A 23,734-nucleotide genomic window follows, 5' to 3' on the forward strand; every position below is an offset into this window, starting at 1 on the left:
TATTTTCTAACTCTTCTGACATTTTGGTTAGTATTTAATGATATTTAAAAAATAATGTTCTCTTTTTTTCTTGATGACCAAAGAAATCTATCCCCATTCATCCTATATTAACTTTTTCTTTAATAATGAAATTGTTTAGACAATAAAGTGTTCATTAGAATGCACCCCTGGTCAGTGGAGGGCTACAATCAGTTATTTATAAAGAATTAATACTATGTTTTAAAAGATTTTCAGACGGAATAAAAGCATTTTTTAATGGCCTACAAAACCTGTACTGGAGAGATGCGCCTCACTGAATATTTGCAATTATCTGTCTGAATTGTCAGACTGAAATATTTTTTAAAGTCCTCGAAAATCTAATCCAGGCCTGTTTCTTGGGTCCTTGCTCTTTGTAAGACTCATTTATTCAGTCTTCACCAGAATGCTCCCCACTTTAAACCTAACCTCTTTTAGGATTTTCAACTGCTTTTGTTCTGTATGTGGCAGACCATCATGATTAAAAACAAAAGTCTAGGATAAGAAATCCTTGATTTTTCCACTCTGCTATTAATAACTACATAAATCTGGGTAACTTAACCTTAAGTCTTGACTTGTCTAAGACCTAGTGTTCTGTAAAACTGAGAGAATTATTGCACCTACAACTCATATGGCGGTGTGAAGGTTAAATGTTACGCAATTCGGCTGCACAGCACAGAGCCTGACACATAGTAAGTGTAAAGTGAAAGTCAGTGACTGTGGTAGCAATAACTGTGAAGTTCTGTTTCTACAGTCTTTTATTTTCACTGCCTCCCTGCCTCTAATGTCTGCAATCCCCTTTCAAGCCTGATGAAGGTAGGAGTAATATTATAAAACCTAAAACCTCACAGTAGGAGGTTACTAATCCAGTAAAGTAAAACTCACTCTATTCTTTTAATGCAGTCAACAGTCATCCCTGGTCATTTGTATATCAAGTCAAAGGATAAAGCAAAGAAGCAGAAGAAAGACATTAGTATGAATACAAGTGTTTCTTTGGTAGCAAGAACATATTGGATGTAAGCCAAGGGAAGACATGAGGAAGAACAAAAAAGTTGGGAAAACAGCAACTAGAAGGAAGCAGAAGGCAGTGATCTAAAAGAGCAAGAGAAATAAAAAGACTGGAAGGAGAGTTTTAGGCAAAAGGATTTATGTAGATATATTTAGAAAAGAGTGTATTTTAAGACATGAGAGAAATGGGATTTGCTAAAGCAGGGTAGCTTGAAAGGCTACAAATGAAAAGAGCAAGGCTTTTTGTAGGGTAAGAAGCAGTATTACATATGAGTAAGCTAATACAATTTTTCACAGGCTGGCAATATGAAGAGTATCTGCAAGGCTGGGCTAACCAACCAAAAATAACACAGAAATGTGCATGTTGAGATTTATGTGTTGGCTGTATTTATTAATCCTAAACATAGTTTAGGAGTATTAAAAGAAAAATCTATTCAGTTGTCAACATGGGCCATTTTTAAGGCTTATCCCTTTAAAGATGTCATCTACAGACTAATGAAAACTCCTTAGTTTTGCTTAGTTTTAAGGTACATATTTGAAATTTCACAATAATTTTCTTTCCTAATAAAGCATTTCGTTAGGCTAGAACTACAATCCTTTTTACTAAAGAGAGGTTGCCTTACTGGAATCTACTCACAAAAATAAATTTAAAAATCAAAAAATAGTGTAATTTAAAAATCAATGGGAATTAGGCAGACTCAAAAGTCCCACACTTCTATTGGGTTATTTATTTATTTTTCCCAAATCAAGTCAATAGAAGCCAAATGAAAAAGAAGAACTTGCTTAAAATGATATCTAACAGTTTACAAGTTGCTGAAATTTAATGTATATTCAGACTCAACTGTGCTTACCAAAGAAAGCTATAAATATCATCTGAATTAGCACCAGTCTGGTGGGAAAAAAAGTGTACTGAATCAAGCAGACTTGCTGTGTTATCTGTTCAAACATACCTGTACCAGTCAAAAGTCCAGCACTCTTCTTTCGTGCATAAGCGCGTAAGTGGTTGGACAGGCTAACAGCACTTGTAAACGTCGTATTGCAATGCACACATGTTCTAAGCTTCACAGGCATACCTATCATTCAAAAGAAAACTATAATCCAGTTCTCACTTCAAAAAGTGAAATTTTCTTAGCTAAAAGCGTGAAGAAAAGTACCACAATAAAGATGGTTTAAAAAACGTTCATTGAATTAGCTTAACTTAAAATAAGGAGCGGGGGGGGGGGGGGGTTAAGTTAAATGTTATTAGTTTGTAGTTAGTATTTAGAGCCAACCCATGCTCTTTGGAAAGGTGGAAGAGGAGTGCCTTGAACCTCTAAGCTCCTCTGGATTTAACACCTATTATCACTTTCTTGCAGATTTCTGTGTTACGCAGATCATTTCCTAAACCTAAAATACAATCCTGTGATTTGAAGAGCACTGTTCAGTTGAGAAGTTTCAAAGCTTGCAACTTACCAATACAAAGAATTAAAAAGTCTAGTTGACAAAGTGGTAATTAAAGTGTTTTACCCACAAAACCGTAAAAGGCTCAATACTAAATTAGGCTTTCTGATGAAGGCTGGGAGAAAAGGTGGTAAAACACACCACTGAGCAGCTGTTAGACACAACATTTTATTCAGGGCATTTTATGTTCATTACTCTGAATGCGCAATCAATAATGAAAGTTAATGATTTGAAGTTTTTTGCTAAAATCTTTGTGCTAAATAAATGATCAACAAGCTAACATCTTAATCATCACAGGAAAGAAAACATGTTGAAAACAATAAGAAACTCCTAACTTCTAAGACAATTCTCACTCCCCCAACTCGTTTCAGTTGGTTTCTTCAACACGAGCTATGATAGCCACAAATACGGTTTCCATCTCTCAAGTGTACTACACCTCAGTCAACACAGCTGACACACCTTTCTTACATTTTCTTCTTCTGAAAAATGTTCAAAATTTGACTTTGAAAGACTCTCTTCGTACAAAAGAACCGTATTAACCAGAAATTCATACAACCATTTTTCAGACCACTTACAACACAAGGTAATCTTTCCTTAAATCAAAACTGCAAACAAATATCTGGGCTGTCCCAAGTAAACAAATCAACATTATAGTAATTGTATTCATTATTAACCCACTGACCAGTTACTTTTACCTCAGACACATTCAACTCAGGGCTGGACCACAAAGTTAATCAATCATCGACATTCTTAACCTCCAAAAGAAACTGACAAAGACACTTAAAATTTTTCTAATCTAAAAGTATAAACCAGACTTAGCAATAACAAATATAGTTAGGCTATTTCATCTGCTACATCATTTGCCAATACAAACCGTTCTTTTGAAAAGGAAAAACTATTGGTGCACAAGCACTAACCTCAACATCTGTTCTCTTCCATTAGACCACCGCTGCAAAACCCCAAACAAATATTTTATACTCACAACAGTTCTCCAAAACCGAACTATCCCACAATACAACGAGGAACTGGAGAAGGAGAAGTTTCTTTGGGTTAATCACAACACACAACAGACACCAATCCATTCAGTTTAAAGAGCCTATTTTTGTTTGTTTGTTTGACCTAAGCAGAAGGAAAACCAATAGCTAAATCTTGAGACCATTATCATCTTGGAGCACTGGCAAATAGAGAACAGGTTTGCCATTCCAGTAATGCTATGCTTCTGAACAACGTCAACCTCCCATCCACAGGACCATTCCCCAGCCATAGCAGATTTTATTTTTACAGATCAGCTTTTTGGTTTTTTTTTTTGTTTTTTGTTCTCACCTTACATTCTGACCAAGAAATGAGGCACAGAGAATTCAGTGCTGATGAGCATCAACTGATGATTTATATAGAAATGACAGTATAACCAATCTCTGCTCTGCAAAAAAAGCAGCTTAAGTAAAAACATTCTAAGAAGTATTTCCTACAAATATTCCATAAAAGTAAGCATAATTAAACTGTTTAAATTATACACAATAGTCATAAACATCCTCTTACCTGAGTGCATAGTCAAGTCCATTCTTTGTGGCTGATACATCAACGGGCTGTCTTCACTTAATGGAAGAACACACTTCTGAACAAATCTCTTTCTTGCAGTTTGATTATGAATTTTTTGAGGAGAAATAGCAGAATTCCTTTCTTCTCCCATCCTTTTATTTTTAAGCAGTTCTATCAGTGTAAGAGACTGATTCTTTTTTCCACTGGGCAGTTCTGGTTTTGTTTCATCATATTCATTTAAGAAACTCAGCCCTTCCTCTTCTGACGCAGACACTGATAAAGCTTCAGTCTTTAGGCCATTACGGTATGCTTCAAGAGGTATAACATTTTGAGATAGAAAGTCATCACTTGATGCAAGTTTTTGAGCTACAAATGGTCTGGGAATAATACGACGACTGTTCAATGCTTTTAAGATTTTTTCATATTTTTCTTCATTTTGCATCATTTCATTCAAAACACAGATTGGAGATTTATGAGCATCCCATTTGGTCTTTCCAAGTCTTTTCAGATGGCCTCTAACATGATTCGATAATCCAATTTTAGTATCAAACCAACCACCACAGAGCTGACAAGTGTGTTCAGAAGTGGTTTCAGACTTCTCTATAGCTAAAAAAAAATTTTTTAAGAGTAACATCAGAATTTTTTGTAAAGTGATCATCTTAAAGCCAATTAACTCTGAAAAATAAAATTTTTTCTTTATTCTAATAAAGACCAAATTTGAACAAAACCTTCAAATTCTTTCAATCTGAATAGACACAGTAACCCAAATTATCCACGTGGAAACTTACCTTTTCTAACTCGCTTAACAGGTGTCCCTGTGCCAGTTCTTTTGAAATGTTGCATTTTGTCGCTTGTGGCTATTTGTTCCGGTGATACAACATGACGGGCTTCATAGCTTAATCCAGCTCTGTGAAGATGTCCTCGAACATGATTTGATAACCCAACACCTGTTTCAAATGTTGCTGGGCAGTAAGGACATGATTTCTTCTCAAGAGACAGATCAGTCCAGTGAAAAACAGAACTATGCTTTGACAATGAAGTTTCTGCGTTTTCTAAATGCTGAGGATCATGTATCTCATGCAAAAAGTTATTAGTTCCAGCATCTTCATAGTATTCAAAATAAAAGCCATCATTTTGGTCATAACTAAGGGTAGCATTTTCTCCAGGCTCTTGACCTTCTACCTTGCTTTTAAAAAGCGGGAATAAGTTTACATGTTCTTGATTAATATCATTATAGGTTTCATCTTCTATGGCCTGTGTAGTGTAGTCACCTAGCTCAACATTATCCCAGGAACTTTCATCTTCTGTTTCATAGCTATCTTTCTTTTCAGCAGAATTAAGTTTTTGCAAAACAACAACAGTCATTTTATGCAAGAAATCTGGATAGCTATCCAAGTCTTCTCCTCCAACAGAACTTTCCTTCTTGGATTCCTTAACTACTCTCTTTACAGCTACACGCCTGTGTTCTCTGAAGCTTTCTGGCCTTTTCGTGTCAGAGTTTTGAGGGTCTGAAATAAAACTATTGTTGTGAGAATTACTTGATGATGAGAACAGATGTAAAGAGTTTAGTGAACTGGCTTCTTCTTTTTTGAAATGTAGAGGATATGATTCACCTGATTTTTTGATCATTCTGTAGTTTTCATATTTGTGTCTATATAAATAGTTGCTATTCGCCTTGGCATTAGATTTTTCTTTTGCTGCTTGATGGAAATACTTAGGTTTTTGGTCAGTGCTGCTTTTAATCATAACAGTCTTGTGAGAATTGTTTTGATTGCACACATTTACACCTGACTGGGCAATGCTTTTCCGAGCTTTTTGTACTCTGTGTGGACGCTTATGGAATTTGGAAAAATTACTTGATTGTGAGGATGATCCAAATGTTCGCTTTACATCTTGTTTTAAAGCAGAGTTCTTTGGAAATGTGGTTGACTGTTGTTTAATTAATGGTTTAGTGCTATCAATATCTATAGGTTCTTCAAGAATGTCACTTTTTCTTTTATCAAGTCCAAGTGGACTACCATATGAATCAACACATGATGATGAATGCAAGTACTCCATGTGTTTTTTTAAAATACTTCTGGCTGAAGTCGTAAAAGGACACATCTTACATATGTAGGTAGCTGATTTTTTGGATGATCCTATAACAGAGTCTTTCATGAAAGTCTTTTTTTGCGTTTTTCTCTGGGCTATATCAGAACTGACAATAGGGCATTTTACCACCGCTCCATGGGCAATGCCTCGATGGCATTCTAATTCATTTTCTGTCACTGCCATGAAGTTACACTCTTCACAGCAGTAGTACCTTTTATCTTTTTCATGGGTTTTAGCATGCTGCACAAATGTTTTAGGGCAATTGGTACCAAACACACACTGAGGGCACTGTAATCGTGCACTTCTTCCTTCATCCTGAAGTTCTTTCAATTCGCGAATTTCCTCCATCAGCTTCTGTCTTCTTTCTTGGTGAATAATCATATGCTTTAGAAGTGAGTTACGATCTCGAAATGTCCGTCCACATTCTCTACAAGCATATGGCCTTGGGACGTTAAGATGACGAAAGTGGCTATTCCCATCTAAATGATACATCATATGCCTGTGGAGGTGCTTCTTCTCCCTAAAATTCACATTGCACTTTGTACAGGGGTAAAATGATGGCTCTTCGGTGCTGAAAGTAGCAGGTGACTCGGAATCACTTTCTTCACATTTCTTTTTTAAGGTATTAGAAAGAAAAGTGCTAGTATGAACGGGTGAACTGTCTTCGCCACACTTATCTGGGTTATAAATTAGATGCTGAAAAGCATCCACAGATTCCAAGTCTTCATCAGTTGATTCAGGCTTCACTTTTGATAATGCATATTTCTGTGAGTCTATTGCTTGTAGTTCTTCATTCTGTTCTAGAAAGTCTACTTCTAGCATTTTTGACTTATTGGGTACACAATTTGAATCACTAAAGCAATCTTCCGTGTAACGAGTTATCTTGCTTACATCCATTTTCCGCTTTCTCTTTTTTTCTAGACCTACTTTGGAGTGAACTGGAGCTTTATCCGCTGTGTCTTCATTAGTCATAAGAAACTGAATGAACTCTTTTTGGGGATCCCAGTTTGTCTCATTTTCTGACCTAAATTCATCTGTACCTGAGGAGATTCCTGTTAATGTATCGACACAATCATCTTTTACCAATAAATCATCACTATCCTCACCCACCTCTACTTGGTTTATTAAAGTGCTATCTGACTTTATACTACTCCCTACTGAATTCTGAATGTCACAACCAACGGAAGCAGAGGTAGGTAGTTTTTTAATGGAATGGGTTGGATTCTTAGCATGTGCTACATCTGATAACAAAAATAAAACTTGGTGTTGATTTGCTTTCTGTGGTGTAGATAGCTGAAGATCAGGTGCCACCTTCAAAGCTGAACAAGATTCTGTTGTTGGCTGATCCACAGGTTGTCCAGTGGTTAATGAAACACTGCCTTTATTCATACTGGAAGTCTTAGCTAAGGAGGAGTGTGAAACTGGTCCATTAACAGCAGCTCCTTTAGGCAAGATAAAGTTTTCACTAGAAACAGTAGGAGCACCAGCATGTATAAATAGAGTAGACTGGCCTCCACTTAAGGCTTTTTCAGATTTGTCCTTTGACAGTTCTTCAGGCAGAGTGAGTGTATTATTTTTCTGAAATGATGTCTGACAATCTTTTGGTTTATGAACTCCACTCTCTTTGTCTGAGATAAAACTGTTGTTATCTAGGAGTTCTTCTTTAGCACCAGTAATATCGGTGTTTATCTTCAAATCATCCATATTGTTGGCAAGCCCATTTAACACATTTAGTCTAGAAAATGGAAGAAAAAAAATTTAGATTTGCATGAAAAAAATTCTAGTAGAATGTATGGAGAGTTCAAAGTACACATTTTTATTAGCATAATTCCATTCTTTTTATGTGGAGGTCCTAATAATTTTCCAAGAATGAAGAAAAACTTTAAAAAAGGTTAGGTTATTTTTTTTCTTTGTGCTAAGCAACAACAACCAATATTGAATATATACAAAACATCTAGAGAACAGCAATATTAGAAATGGGCACATTATACTGGAACTACCTGTCTCCCTGGAAGAATGTAAACTCTTTGAGGGCAGGGACTATACCTAGTCACCTTCATATCTTTAGAACCTAGCACAGTGCTTGGCAAAGGTGCTCAGGCAGTATTTGGTGAATAAAGGACTAACATGTTGAGTGAATAAAAACATAGCTGTAAAATCAAAGCAAAAGTGTGTAAGAGGAGACAATTTTCTTCCCATGAAACTTAGATACCCCATTCAACTAATGCAAATTCCATCATGGTTCTGACTTCTTGACTCAGCAATTATAGCAAGGCCTTCAAAATATCCAATAATCGTCAAGTACAATTTAAAGAATCTGAAATTTGGCAACCCTAGGTATGAACTATCTGAAGTACTGGCATAAAATTCCATTATTTCTTTTCCTTTTGCACATGGTAGTAAGTACAGTTTATTCATTCTCCAAATATTTATTGAGCCCTTACCATGTGCCAGGAACTGCTCTATTATTCGGAAAACCGCAAACAAGACATGCTAGGTTTCTGCTCTCTTCTTCTCCTTCATAGTACTTAAATTTGTACTTGTATATTACTTGAATAACAAGTAATAATACTATTTTAAGACAGCATGAATTTAATCTGATATTTAGAAATTAAAACATTTTCAATACAGTTCATTATTTCTAATCTCTTATGGTACCAACTACATGTGCTGTAAAACATTAAGTCTAGTTAAAGAATAAAAGAATTATTTCTAATTACTTTCGTATTTCACAACTGAGAACAAGCGCTTATAACGAGCTTATTCTTTCCACAAGATGTGTTCTTTAATACAACAAATATTATAAATAATACTGCAAATATCTTTTCTTTGGCATTATTATGTATACCAACAATTTTTCTGCCCCTCATAGGTCTCAGAATTCTGTTCTGAGATTGGCAGACATCCACAGCAATAAAAATAGACTTCCAATAAGATCATATTCAATGCTATCACCCCAAAATGGTGCTAATGCAGCACCCAGCAGGAGTCTCTACATCACATACACAGAAGTTAAAAATGGGCAGCACATAAACATGTGTTAGGGAAGAGTGTGTAAATGTCAATGAAAAGAAAAGCAAATCTTGATGCTATACTATTACCCATTCCTGACATTTCTCATTAAACTACATAAAAAGGTAAAATGTCCAAATAGGAACGGTCTCATAAATCTGAAATGGACAACAGAATTTTTAAAAAAGTAGCCTGAAAGACACTTAGTGTTCCTACTTATTATAATCACAGGGGTAGACAAATATATGCTCAGTCAATCTGAAAGCCTGTATTAGCTTTTCTCAACAGGAAGCAATGTTGCTAACGAAGTGGTAAATTCAGTGTTAATGAGTGGCTTCACTGTTACCACCTCAGAGGTACAACCTTCTATGTTCCATGTTCCACCCATCTGTTCTGGTGTTAGAGGTTCAGAGATGGAACAGACGCTTCCCATTTAAAGCAACTTCATTGGTACCCCCTGAACAGCAGGGTGACAAACTATGAGAATATCATGTCTGCTTGGAGACTGCATTCTCATTACCAGAATGGCCTTAATATGAGCCTTCCATAAGTTCACATTCTAAAGATACCAAACTGTTTTGCCACAAAAACACAGGAAGAATATATGTATGTGATATATCCTCTATCTCTAAACACATCTAGCAGAAGGAAAAAAACAAAAGATCAGATTAGATATTGTTAAAATATAAAATGAAGTCTTTAACAAAGTTTTCCTTCACACCTAAAGAAATATGCCTAACTTGTCCCCAAATTAATGATCTCTCTACTCAAAAACAGAGGTTGTTCATTTTTCAGAAAATTTCTTTTTAGCACATTGATATTAAAAAATCTACTCCATCAGTTTAAAAATACGCTATAAGAAACTGTTTCAGTAAGCTAGTATTTTAGCAATAATAAAAAAATTTTCCTGGTTTAATTTTAGAATATATCTTAACCAAAACATGTTCCAAGTACATTTTTTCTTAACAGTATTCTAAAATCATAGCTGTTGCATTGAGATATAATGCAGAACACTGAATCATCAAAATCTGTTACAGTGAATAATGGATCTAGAATTTTGACACCAAAATTTATTTCCCTACATTCACGGATGGTTATGTGGCATCTAGGCAAGAAAGCATTTGACCGATAACCTAATTTCACACTGTTTCAAAGTTCTTCCAACTATCTTTATATAGTCAAATATATGTAACAGAGCCATCAGCACCAGTTTATGTTAATGTAACTAAGTAGGGGACACATTTGAAGGTAGACATCATTCATAAAGTTCAAAAAAGGGAAGCTAATAAATTAAAATAATCAAACTAATGTTATATTGTTTGGACTCCTCAAATTTCAGTGAATTTGCTATTATCAAATAGGATATTTTAATAAAATGCTTAGACTCTATTAGTATGTCCTCCTCCATGTCATCATATAACCACAGAATTTTTCTTTTAAATGACTTTTAAAATGTTCTTGAAAAAAATTCACACACTTATAAAAAGCTGCAAATGGAACTTTAAATCTACATAAAACATATTTCGGTTTCTAGAAAATCATAATGAGTTCTACAGCTATAACTGCCTGTAGTTATACACTGTGAGCATTAAAAAAAAAACAGTACAAAGGTCAGATCTGTCTTCAAGATGACAGATCATCACTTTTATGCCTCAAGCTAGACTTATTGTCTTAGAAATTTCAAACATCAGTATTTTTGCAAACTATCAGCACTTGCTATAACACCCTCACTACACTACATCTTGAGGTTACTACAGAAGAAATGAGGTGATAATTGCATATTAACATAATTATTCTGTAATCCCTCTAAGCAAGCTTCCTAGGTCACTCAGTAATTCAGATTAGATACAACCTTCCTGTCATCAAATCTATGCTGTCCACTTTCTGTTCATGAATAATTTTTGATAAAATTAGCTTAATTTCATTCTTTTATGTACATTATTAATTGTATTTATTGCAAATAGGTTAATACTTTGTGGGTACTTATTACATAATACCAACCTTTGTCATGTAGTATAATTTCATACAAAGATATAATACAATTTGCCCTCATTCTACATTAGCTCATTAATAGCTATATTACACAGCTATAAATAAATTATAATGTTGCCCACTAGCTGAGTTATAGTTAAGATCTGTCAGATTTTCACAAACCCCATGTTCATTTAAATTATCCTTGAGAATACATGACAACTTCAGTTAGTCATATAGGAGATTGGGTCAAGAAGAAAAAAACATTCACAACTGTCATTCTAATTGCAAAAACAAATCTTAATTAACTGAAATACTACATCTACAATTACTGTGATAGTTAAGTCTATATATACCGTACACAATGTTCAAACATATATATATATATATATACCCAAGCCTCACCTAGTATACAATGCAAGTGAAGACAGAGTATACTGTATAACCATACCACCCCAGTAGTATCCTACTCTGGATGTCACTGAGAGGAAACACTAAAAAAATACAGAAATTCATAAGGGTATCCAGCACACCATGTAATGAAATAAAGAGAAAATTTGGTATGCTTAGTCTAATAATTAGTCAATACAATTAATAGTCTTCTAATGTTTGAAGGCATGCCATATAAAAGAAGGTATGTTTGAATTATAAAGATATGGATTTCAACTCAAGATTAAGAAAAAACTAAAAACAGGAACCACTCAACAATGCAAAGGGTTGTCTCACACAACAGTGAACTGAATGGCTCAGCAGGTTGGACTATTGTCAATAACACAGTAGAAGGAACTATGGCACTGGAGATTGGATAAGATGTTTTCTAACATCCTCTCTGACATCTACTCTATATGTTAAATGCTTGGTTATTATATTATTAACATTTAATGTTATTTGAAATAATGAGCTAAAAATGGGAGTGAAAATTATACTACTGGGACTTTAATTTAAAAAAGATACTCTAAATCAAAAATTACTTCAAATAATCCTTTGGTTGGGGCTCCTGGGTGGCTCAGTTGGTTAAGCATCTGACTTTGGCTCAGGTCATGTTCTCACAGCTCCTGAGTCTGAGCCCCTCGTCAGGCTCTGTGCTGACAACTCCAGAGCCTGGAGCCTATTTTGGATTCTGCCTCCCTCTCTCTCTACTCTTCCCTTGCGTGCACTCTTGATCCCTCTCAAACACAAACAAACATTTAAAAAAATTAAAAAAGAAAAGAAATAATCCTTTACTTAACTTGTAATATGTTGATAAGCTGATTCCTGAACAATGAAAATATGGCACTAAATGACTAACACACAGGCCACAGAGCTATCTGCATCATGAAAACTACATACAAAGGTTTTTTGTATGGGTAATATCCCCCTCAAAAATTTTCAATGAGTTCAAACCAACAGAAAATACATAAATAATGAGCAGAAAAATAAAACAAGAATAAAATACATTCGGCACATAATGCTTTCTTCCAGCAGCATGTGGCCCTGTCATTACTGTCATTACAAACCAAGATCTATATGTGATTTTACCACCTACCATAAAATTATATTGAACTTGTCCAGTAGTTTTATTCCTGATGCCATATATGATCCTCATTATTTAATAGGAAGATGTTACAAATAGTAAGATCATAAACACCTAATAACACAAAGTGATTCTTACTGCCGGATATACTAAATAGTAAACATAATCTAACCTACCTCAAGAGGCAGGTAACTACAAGAAGGACAAAAGGTGGTGGGGAAGTTATAAAGGCCTAACTTTAACAACATAGCAAAATTATAAAATAATGAAAACCAACAGCAGAAAAACAAATGGATATTCACTAATCAAAGGCTAATTTCCTAATGAAGAGTTTGTAACAGAAGAGGCAACGCAATAAATTACAGTTGCAACCAAACGAGAATGCTAAATCCTACTCAGCTACGGAATGACTGCTTGTTGCATTGTTTACATGTTCATATAGTGAGAACAAGGTAAGAGTGACCATCACAGCTTTGAAAGGATATATGATGTGCATATGCACATAGCTCCAACAAGAACAATTCACGTTTTTTTTAAAAAAAAATTAAAATGAGTGATAACCTCTTTATATATTTTTTCAAACAGACCAAATTTTTTACCACAATTGAATAATTAACATGAACATAAATGTGTCAGCTCCACACTCCAAAGGTAGTGTGTCAACTCTGCTCTCAACCAATTAACTGCCATTAATCGTTATTTTACTTTGGCTTTTCTAGTGTTCTTCAGTCTATGATGAATTTACTCTTTGTGCTTAGTTTTGAGTTATTTTATAAACATTAACCCATCGTGCCCAATAAATGCAAAAGAAGTGCAAGTGTTAAAAGTCCTAGGAAGACAAAACACAATTGTATTAGAAGTGAAGATAGATAATAAAACACCTAAAGTGGTAATATAAATATTATATGTGCATATGGAATGAACTGGTTGAGAGCTGAAATAATTCTGAAGAGCAAAGAAATTTTGCCATTAAGAAATTACTGTGCTTACACATTTAACAATAATCAGCAAGAGATAAAAAGAAATGTGACAAAGGAAGTTTTTAAGTACAAAATCAGCATCAATGTCTACTTGCCTAATGGTTTTCAGAAAAGGCTAGGAATTTGTTCAAGCACTTAAAAGATAAGAATGTTCAAAGTGCTGTGGATAAAACTTCTGCCCCAAACACATGACGATTCCACAGGACCAAGGTCCAGTAGAATACGCACATCAAAGTAAGTGACAGGACAGCAAATGCAAACAACTGGGCTTTGAAGGAATTCCTTACAAGAGTTGAAGAGATAATCTGGCCTTAAAAGACTGCGTGAAACATAATAAATGTTTCCTTCTAATACTCACACAATTTTGCTCTTTCAAATTCAAAACTGTACATACTGAATTGTATGTATGTTTATTTTAATTTTTAAAAATGTTTATTTTTGAGAGAGAGACAGACAGACAGAATGTGAGCAGGGGAGAGGCAGAGAGAGAAGGAGACACAGAATCTGAAGCAGGCTCCAGGCTCCGAGCTGTCAGCACAAAGCCCGACATAGGGCTAGAACTCACAAACAGTGAGATCATGACCTGAGCCAAAGTCGGTCGTTTAACCAACTAAGCCACTCAGGCGCCCTAAAACTATGTACATTAAAAAAAACTTTGGTGGATTTTATAGTTAAAGTAAAACTCTTGTTATAAAGATTCCATTAATTCATTTGGTAGTCATATTATTAGTCATATTTTGAAAATACGAAATTGTCTATAGTCTAATGAGAAATAAACTTGAACATTATGACATCAAGAGAACAAATTATTTCACTGAAAATTATTTCATTATTTTATTGAAAGCGGCTCATATTGTAGAAAGAAAAATTCTGTAATTCTACAATAATCTGTAACAAGTACTTAACCATTTACCTGTATTATGTACATTTAAACTTTAGTATATAAATTTAAACTTGTATATATTTAGATGGATAAGTTTGATACTCACTGAGAACTAGAAAACTGAAACAAAACCAGTTATATTTTCTGTAAAATATTTTCATTATATGTGAACTCTCTTACAGCTATCATTTACTCAACTTACCTTTTTTTCTTTCTCTAAAATCAGCCCCCCAAATACAATTATCTCCTAAGACAAATATTCCAAAGTAATCACTATTCTACAATTATCTTCATTCAGGAAGATAAAAATTCAAATACAAGAAATCTGCTCTCCTTGAAGCAAATTACACAGGAATATGCATCTCTCTTGCACCAATGTCTTAAAAACAACAACAACAACAAAAAGGAACATATTTTTGTGATGGCAAATCACAAACCAGCCACTACTTTTTTCTGATTTAACAAGTTTTCCTTATTAAATATTCAATTCTGGAGTTTCATTTATAAAACCAAAGATATTTATCTGTTGTGAATTTAAATAATTACAAAATTTCACCAAAATGTTAAACACTATGTAATATTTAGAAAATGCAAATACTTATTAATAATCAAATGTACACAGCTCTATTCAAACAAGTGTCATTTAAAAGTAGCACTTTTGAACCATAAGAGACTTATAGAACACATGCTTTACAATTTACCCAATATCTGTAAAACCAAATTGTTATGAATAGTATACTATTGTTTTATAAAAGGAGACTAAAGCTATTTAAAACTGAGATCATTTCAGGGAAAATTTTAATTATTCTTAAGATTAATAAAATGGTATTGCTAGTAGTTTTTTTTTTTTTAATTGTATTTCTACCTAAAATACAGGACACATATGTATAAAAAACTGCTATCAATAAAAAGCAATACATTATGTCCCAAGTGAGTAATATGGATTATACATTCTATAGTTCAGAGGAAGTAGAAGGTCCTGTAAAATACCATGGATAAGAAAAGCCTCAGAAAAGCGAGGGTTTTAGCTAAATTTTATAGTGCACTATGCCAAGATAATCACTTTTTGGTCGCACACATGCCTGGGTTTGAAAAATGGTTCCACACCTTCCACCTGGGGGCAAAGTTATTCCAACTTTCCTTAAATTTCAGTTGCTTCATCAATAAAATATGTATGAAACCTACTAAGAGGATTGTGTGGATTAAATAAGACAACATAAAACATATAGCACAGGGCCTAGCATTTAGTAATTACTCATGAAGTGTTAATTCTTTATGATGCTTGCCATTAACTTGTTTCATTTATGGAATGATGATGCTGAGTTTGTATACTGCTCCTACTGAATGAAGCAGGAGATCCTTACAAGCAGAAATTTATTCTGGTACCTGGTACCTTACTACCACTCCTAAGGTATAAACAGGATAAACAGGCAGAAGCTAAAGAGTCAGAAAGAAGCAGTATGTCTTAAGAGTTGCTGGGGCTTTAAGAATAACACTCTTGCAGGGATAAAGCAGGGTTTCAGTAAAACAATATTAAATGAGCAATAAAGAGGGGAATCACAGTGCTTGACCCAGTGCGCCACGGAAAAAGGACATGAAGTGGCCACTCAGGATTTAAGAGTTTCTGATTCCTTAGGGTCTATCAGGGACATGCATTTACTTTTCCTCTCATAAAATGCCAATGAAATGAAAAGAGATGAACAAGAACAGAGAGGCATACCAAGGTGGATAAAACCATAAATGAGAACGGTAATAGGTGAGGACTGCTGGAAAGAATGGAGAGGACAATCCCAAATAAACAAACAACAACATCAAAAAAAAAAAGAAAAAAAAAACACCAAAGACTAAAAATAGGTTTTATGCCAAAAAATATGAATCAGAAAAGCAACAGACTTTTTAGTGTCAAGACTTAAATGTTCAGTCAAAGGTGGTATAACTTCAAAGTTTGGGGTTAAGGTTATTTTGACTGTAGAATATTATACAGAGACAGATAACATAGTATTCAAGAGTAAAGGCATACAATCCATAAGTTTACCACTTACTCACCACTCAGAAAAGTTCTTCCAAAGGCTGAATGTGGAGGGGAGGTGTATCCTAAAAATGGCTAAAATTGGTGTGTTAAGTGTGTTTTTTATTATTTTATACAAGTGATTGAAATATATAAATTTAAATGTTTGTATTATAAGGTTAATCACTAGAATAAAAAGAAGTAAATATTCATAATATCTTCAATTTCTATAAACTATTGAGGCTTCTTTTTATGATTTTAAGTTATCTCTACATCCAACGTGGGGCTCAAACTCACAACCCCAACATCAAGAGTTGTGCGCTCCACCAAACTGAGCCAGCCAGGTGCCCCTAAACTATTGTGTCTGAAGTATAGAAGTACAATATACTCTAAGTGAAAGGGTGACAAAGAACTCTGAAATAAAAAAAAATACTAAGCAACAACAACTATTAACAACAAAACAACTCTCAATAGAGGAGTTGAAGAGCAGAGTGAATATGGCTGATGAAATGAGAGGTATTCTTAAAGAACAAAGACTTCTTAAAAAGAGAGCAAGAAGAGAAAATAAATATGAAATCTACATCCATAAATTATATCATGTAGGAACTATAGCAAAGCACCCCAGGGGAATGAAGAAGAGGACACAATAGAAAAAAAAATGCCAGAGCTCAAGAAATGCAGTAATCTTCAGATTAACAGGGCTCAATCGGTGCTCAGCGGATGAAGAAAAAGACATGCTTCTTGACAAGTCCTGGGGAAATTTCAGATCTCTAGGAATAAGAGGTAGAACTCTGCTTATTTTCAGAAAACAAGACAAAAACAAAAACTAGACTATCTACAAAAACAAGAATACACAATTCCTCATCAATGTCATCAGATTTTTGAGGAAAAATGGTATTTTAAAATCAAATCTGTCTGAAAATATTGCCTCCTCTACGTTTCCCACTCTCTCCCACTTCAGTTACCAATGTAAGAGTCTGGTATATCCTTCCACTCCTTTTTCTTATTCATACAAGCATACACATATATGTATTTGTTTTGTGATTATCTTTATAGAAATGGGATCATACAATATACATGTTACAGTAAATAACCTTGTATAGACAGCCTTATAGTACTGTTTTTATCTCAATAGTATAGATTTTTCAAAGCTGCATGTGTATTTGGGCTTAATACACATTTCTAGATCATTTCCCCAAATTTCTATCAATATGCATATCTACTTCTAGTCTGTAAGAATGCCTATTTCCTTACAGTCTTAACATTTTTGCCAGCATCATGGTGAAAGATGTGAAAATACTTTTCAACCCAGAATTCTATAGCTACCACTCAAGCATAACAACAACAAAAAAGACATTTTGGACAAACAAGGATTCCAAAAGTTTACCATGCACAGATTACTCATAGAGTAATTCTCAGGCATAGAGACACAAGAACATATAAAAAGAAAGAGCTGAGAATCAATAAGCATTAATGAGCAACCAAACCACTGAAAATGGCAACTAAATGTCTTAACTGTTGATAATTGTTCAAAAAGGATTCCTAAGAAAAGAGGGTTATATGGTATTTAATAATATGGGAACAAAGAGGCCTAAAAGAGTTCAAACTGGTAGATACTGATTCAAAGAAAACCTTTTTTTTTTTTTTAATGTTTATTTACTTTTGAGAGAGAGAGAGAGAGAGTGCAAGCAGGGGAGGGGCAGAGAGAGAGAGGGGAACAGAGGATCCGAAGTGGACTCTGTGCTGACAGCAGACAGTTCAGTGTGGGGCTCGAACTCACAAACCATGAGATCATGACCTAAGCTGAAGTCAGATGCTTAATTGACTGAGCTACCCAGGTGCCCCTCAAAGAAAATTTTTTTTTAAATGTATTAAAATGTTAAGGGTAACCAAGTAAAATGGTGAAATAAGATATATAATTTCAAATCTGGAATTGTAAAGAAAATTTGACTGATTAAATTAAAAAGTAACAATAAAACATAGCAAAGAGAAAGTAACAAGAAAGCAGAATGAAGTCCAAACACATCAGTCCTCTTAATAAATATAAAAAGTTTATGGGGCACCTGGGTGGCTCAGTCAGTTAAGTGTCCGACTTTGGCTCAGGTCATGATCTTGCAGTCCATGAGTTCGAGACCCGCGCTGGGCTCTGTGCTGACAGCTTGGGAGCCTGGAACCTGCTTCAGAGCCTGTCCCTCTCTTTCTGCTCCTCCCCCGCTTGCACTCTGTCTCTCTCTCAAAAATAAACATTAAAAAAAATTCTTAAATACTTTGTTTAAAAATAAAGTTTGTAAGTTAATAAAAAGGTATTTGTATTTGTTTTGTTTTAAAGTATGCTATATGTTGTTCATAAAGGAAATGTTAAGGTTAAAAATATGATGAAAAGATAAACTAAGCAAATGTTAATAATAAGATGTCTTCACTATCAGAAAAATCAAATGGAATTTAAGGCAAAAAAGCACTACACCTGCTAAATATGAATATTGTATATAATAAAGCATACAAGTCACCAAGAAGATATAATATTCACAAACCCCTTTGCACACAACAAAATGGCTACAAAATATGTAAATTGTGAACATCTACAAGTATTAAGAGAAACTGACCGTCACAGAGGGAGGCTTGAAACACTTCTCCCCAAAAGTCAACACACCGAGAATATTCCAGTTTTCTTTGCCCATCTCCTCTTTCAAGATCACCCTTCTCTTGCTTTACAAAAGAAAGGTTACCAAATACAAATCTGCAACCTTCCCCACTTCCATCACTTGTTCAGCTCAATAACCTTGGGTCAATCTTCCTTATTCATTTATTCATACTTCATTTCAAAACCATCAAGAAATCTTATTGCCACCATCTTTATATTACATCCAGAATCCAATCACTTCTCACTACTGCTACATCCAGGTCCACTATTATCCCTCCCCTATACTCATTCAACAGCCTCCTAATCTGGTCTTAGGGCATCTACCCTTGCCCAGCTACTGTCTATTCTCAACACCACAACCAGAGGGATCGTTTTAAAACTTAAGACAGATAATGCTCCTCAAAATCCTTCAATGGCTCCCTGTCTTTCCCTCTTAGAGAAAAAACCAGTGTCATTATAATAGCCTGTAATGCCCTACGAAGATCCTTTTCAGCAACATTTTGACCTCATTTCTTACTCCCCTCCCCAATTCACTCAGTTCTAGTCACGTTGGCTTCCTTACTATTTCCTGAACACATTCTCTCCCATGCTAAGGTCTTAGTATTATTAACCATTCCCCAGCTAGAATACTCTGTCTCCCAGATACTCATGACAAATTCCCTAATTCAAGCCTTTGATCAACCATTTTCTTTTGAATAATGCCTACCTGGACCACTTTGATTAAGATTACATCCCAAACTCCCTCACTTTCTCTATTCTGCTGGCACTCTCAAGTAAACTTACACTGGTTCACCCCTTTTTACTCCAAAACACTTATCACCTTCTAACATACTGTATAATATATTTATTTATTATGGTTATTGTTTGTGTATCCCTCCTGTAGAACTAAGTCACAAGGGCATAGATCATTGTATTTATTAACTGAATCTCTCAAAGGTCTAGAAGAATGCCATCATCCAGAACCTTGGTATTGTACACTGCTCTGGTAATGCTCTGTGTAAAAGCCTCTGGGAACCAAATAGAAGGAAGTTTGGGAAATACAAATTTTCTTAATATGGCAGCAAAGCAAACAATATAGAAAGGCTACATAGTCTTAGTTCATTGAAAAACAACTCAAGGAAAGATCCCAGTGTCTTGTCTCTCTCACTATGCCTTCAACCTCTCTATACCTACTTTCCTTTCTCTCATACCCCTCTCATTCCATTTCTCAGTTTTAGAATTAAAATTCAGAAATGAAAAGGTTGTCAACAGTGGCAGGTCTGATAGTTAAATCTAAAAAAGTAAAGCCGCCTTGTTACTGACACTTTGATTTAGCTATGAAGACTTGGCTTTGTTAAATTGTTATATGGCCAACATTTTCTGTAAGCTAATGAATTAAATCAACAGTACAAAGATTTTGAAGAAATTAGATTTACAGCATGTACACACGTATAAATGCTGATAATTATTTTCACTCATAACAAAAAATCCAAATGCCAACTTAAAAATGCCAGTTTTCCAAAATTCTCTTAGGAGATACAAAAGATAAATGTCTATAAAGACAATGATCAAATAGCCCTATACAACAAGAAATAGACATTCTTATTTTATAACGTAAGTGGAACATTATATAAAGTCTGACTATATATTATAATGACCATGGAGAAATTTCCAACAGAGACAGAAATCATGCAGACCATATTCTCTGGTCACCATGCAATAAAACTAAAAATTAGATACAATTAAAGAGTTAAAATGTCAATTATTATCTCAGTAAAACTGGGAGAAAAACAGTATCTACAAAAACAAAACGAAGAGTGAACTAGGAAAGGGTCAGAACAAAGTAAGAATGAAGAAAGGAGATACAAAAGGATAGAAAATGGAGGAAAGAACAGAGCCAAAAGAGGACCTAGGAAAAAGATCTAGCATATATTTAATGGGAATCCCAGAAGTAAAGGAGAGAGAAAACAGGACAGAAGCAATACTAGAAGAGACAATGGCTGATAATTTTCTAAAACTGACAAAAAAACATCGAACCACAGTTTCTGGAAGCACCAGGAACTCTTAAGATGGATATAATAAAAAGAAAAATACACTTAGATACATCACAGTAAAAGTGATGACAATGCAAAACAATGAGAAAATCTTAAAAGTTGCAGCAGCAAAAAGGATACAAAAAGACAATAATTAGACTGGGGGGGGGGGGGGGGAGGGGAAAGCAGCTAGCTCCTGAAGTCCAAGAACTACTCTGATGCTTTCAGCTAAATCATACTGTTCTCTTGTTGAACATAAAAATATCTCACAGAATAATCACTTCAGACAAGGTTACTGTGTAACACAAAGTAATCAAATATGACCTTCTGCCACTAAATGAATTGACTGCTATTATCAATTCTTTACCAATTGTAAGTTTATCCCAGCTTCAATGTGCCTTCCCTATTAATTAGTTAATAATTAATTTATTAAGATGGCAATCCTGAGATGAATGAAAACCAAACACAACATAAAAAAAACATGGAATGCAGCAAAAGCATACTGAGAAGGAAATTTATAGCTATAAATGCTTACATTAAAAAGGACAGCAAATCAATAACCTAATTTTACACCTTAAGGAACTAGAAAAATGAAGAGCAAACTAAACCCAAAGCCAGCAGAAAGAAGGAATAAGTATTAGAGCACAGATAAGCAAATATAAAAATAGAATAAAACAAATAAAAAGTTGATTCTTTTAAAAGATCAACAAAATTAACAAGTTGACTAAGAAGAGAAAAAGAGACGATGCAAATAATTAAAATCAGAAACAAAGGTAAGGACATTAATACAGACGTTAGAGAAATTAAAAGGATTTTAAGAGAATACCATGAACAACTAGATATCAACAAATCAGATAATCTAGATGAAATGGACAAATTCCTAGAAACACAAACCTGACTCAAAAATAAATAGAAAATCTGAATATATCTGTAACAGGTAAAGAAACTGAATCGGTAATCAAAACCTCTCAAAAAAGAAAAGTCCAGGATCAGATGGTTTCACTAATAAATTCTACCATGTGGAGAATTAACACAAATCCTTCACAAACTTCCAAATGTGGAAGAGGAGACACTTCTTTTTTTTTTCTTTAATGTTTATTTATTTTTTGAGACAGACAGAATGTGAGCTGGGAGGGGCCTAGTGGGAGACAAAGAATCTGAAGTGGGCTCTGCATTGACAGCAGACAGTTCAGTGTGGGGCTCGAACTCATGGAACCATGAGATCGTGACCTGAGCTAAAGTCACTCAACTGACTGAGCCACCTAGGTGCCCCGTGGAAGAGGAAACACTTTTTTTTTTTTTAATGTTTATTTTTTATTTTTGACAGAGAGACAGAGCATGAACGGGAGAGGGGCAGAGAGAGAGAGGGAGACACAGAATCCAAAGCAGGCTCCAGGCTCCGAGCTGTCAGCACAGAGCCCGACGTGGGGCTTGAACTCACAGACTGCGAGATCATGACCTGAGCCGAAGTCAGCCGCTCAACCGACTGAGCCACCCAGGTGCCCCAAGGAAACACTTTTTAACACATTTTATAAGTCAGCATTACCCTAAAATCAAAACCAGACAAAGATACTGAAAAAAAAATTACACCCCCTTATGAATACAGATGTAAAAATTTCAACAAAATGCTACCAAACTGAATCCAATGGCACATTAAAGGGATTATATATTATAACCAAGTGGGATTTATCCCAGGAATGCAAAGACAGTTCAATATAAGAAAAGCAACCAATGTAATACATCATATTAACAGACCAAAGGAAAAGAAAATACATGAATATTTCAACAGACACAGACCACTTACTAAAATCCAACACTGTTTCATGACAAAATCACTCAGCAAACTAGGAAAAGAAAGGAGTTTCCCTAAATAATAAAAGGCATCCATGAAAAACCCAGAGTTAACATCATAGTCATCAAAGGTGAAAACCAAGCTTTCACTCCAAGTAAAAGACTGCCTGTTTTTACCACTGCTATTTAACACTGTACTGTAAGTCCCAGCCATAGCAATTATACACGAAAAATAAATAAAAAGCATCCAAATTGGAAAGGGAGAAATAAAACTATCTCTATTTTCAGATGACATGATTTTATATATTTGGAAAATACCAGAGACTCCACATATACACAAAAAAAAAACCCCTACCAGAGATAATATAACAAAATCAAGCAAATTTGCAGTTGTAAGATCAACACACAAAAATCCGTTGTGTTTCTCTAAGCCATCAATGAATGATCTGATGAATGATCTCAAAAGAAACTAAAATCCCATCTACAAAAGCATCCAAGATAAAATACCTAAGAATAAATGTAACTATGGAGGTAAAAGGCTTACATACTTAAAACGACAAAACAATGGTGAAAGAAATTAAAGGAGATATAAATAAATGAAAAGACATCCCATGTTCATGGATTTGAAGATGAAATATTGTTAAAATGACAAAACTTTCCAAAGTGATCTACAGATTCAGTACAATCACTATGAAAATTCTAATGGCCTTTTTTTTTCTTTCAGAAATGGATAAGCTGATACTCAAATTCATATGGAACTGGAAAGGTTTCTGAAAAGCAAAGGCAATATTGAAAAGAAATAAAGTAGGGGTACTCCCTCTGATTTAAAA

General features: G+C 34.5%; 1 protein-coding gene across 24 annotated transcripts in view; it reads right to left on the minus strand.

Annotated features, from left to right (window-relative positions):
• The window catches only part of ZNF644 (zinc finger protein 644), a 128,709-nt gene that overhangs the window by 40,387 nt on the left and 64,588 nt on the right, over positions 1–23,734 (minus strand). For 18 of the 24 annotated variants that reach the window (XR_006221691.1, XR_006221690.1, XR_006221687.1 and 15 more), the window contains 3 exons: positions 4,791–7,828; positions 4,003–4,608; positions 1,974–2,096 (listed from right to left, as the gene is read on the minus strand). The exons of 5 other annotated variants lie outside the window; for them this stretch is intronic. Coding sequence is in view for 14 of the 19 variants with exons in the window: in XM_042997843.1 (XP_042853777.1) it covers positions 1,974–2,096; positions 4,003–4,608; positions 4,791–7,828 (3,767 nt within the window). In the remaining 5 variants the exon portion in view is untranslated. The remainder of the gene's footprint in view (positions 1–1,973; positions 2,097–4,002; positions 4,609–4,790; positions 7,829–23,734) is intronic. One more of the 24 variants, XM_042997842.1, reaches the window with a different exon arrangement.

The sequence above is a fragment of the Panthera tigris genome, chromosome C1 (assembly GCF_018350195.1).
Source record: "Panthera tigris isolate Pti1 chromosome C1, P.tigris_Pti1_mat1.1, whole genome shotgun sequence".
NCBI lineage: Eukaryota > Metazoa > Chordata > Mammalia > Carnivora > Felidae > Panthera > Panthera tigris.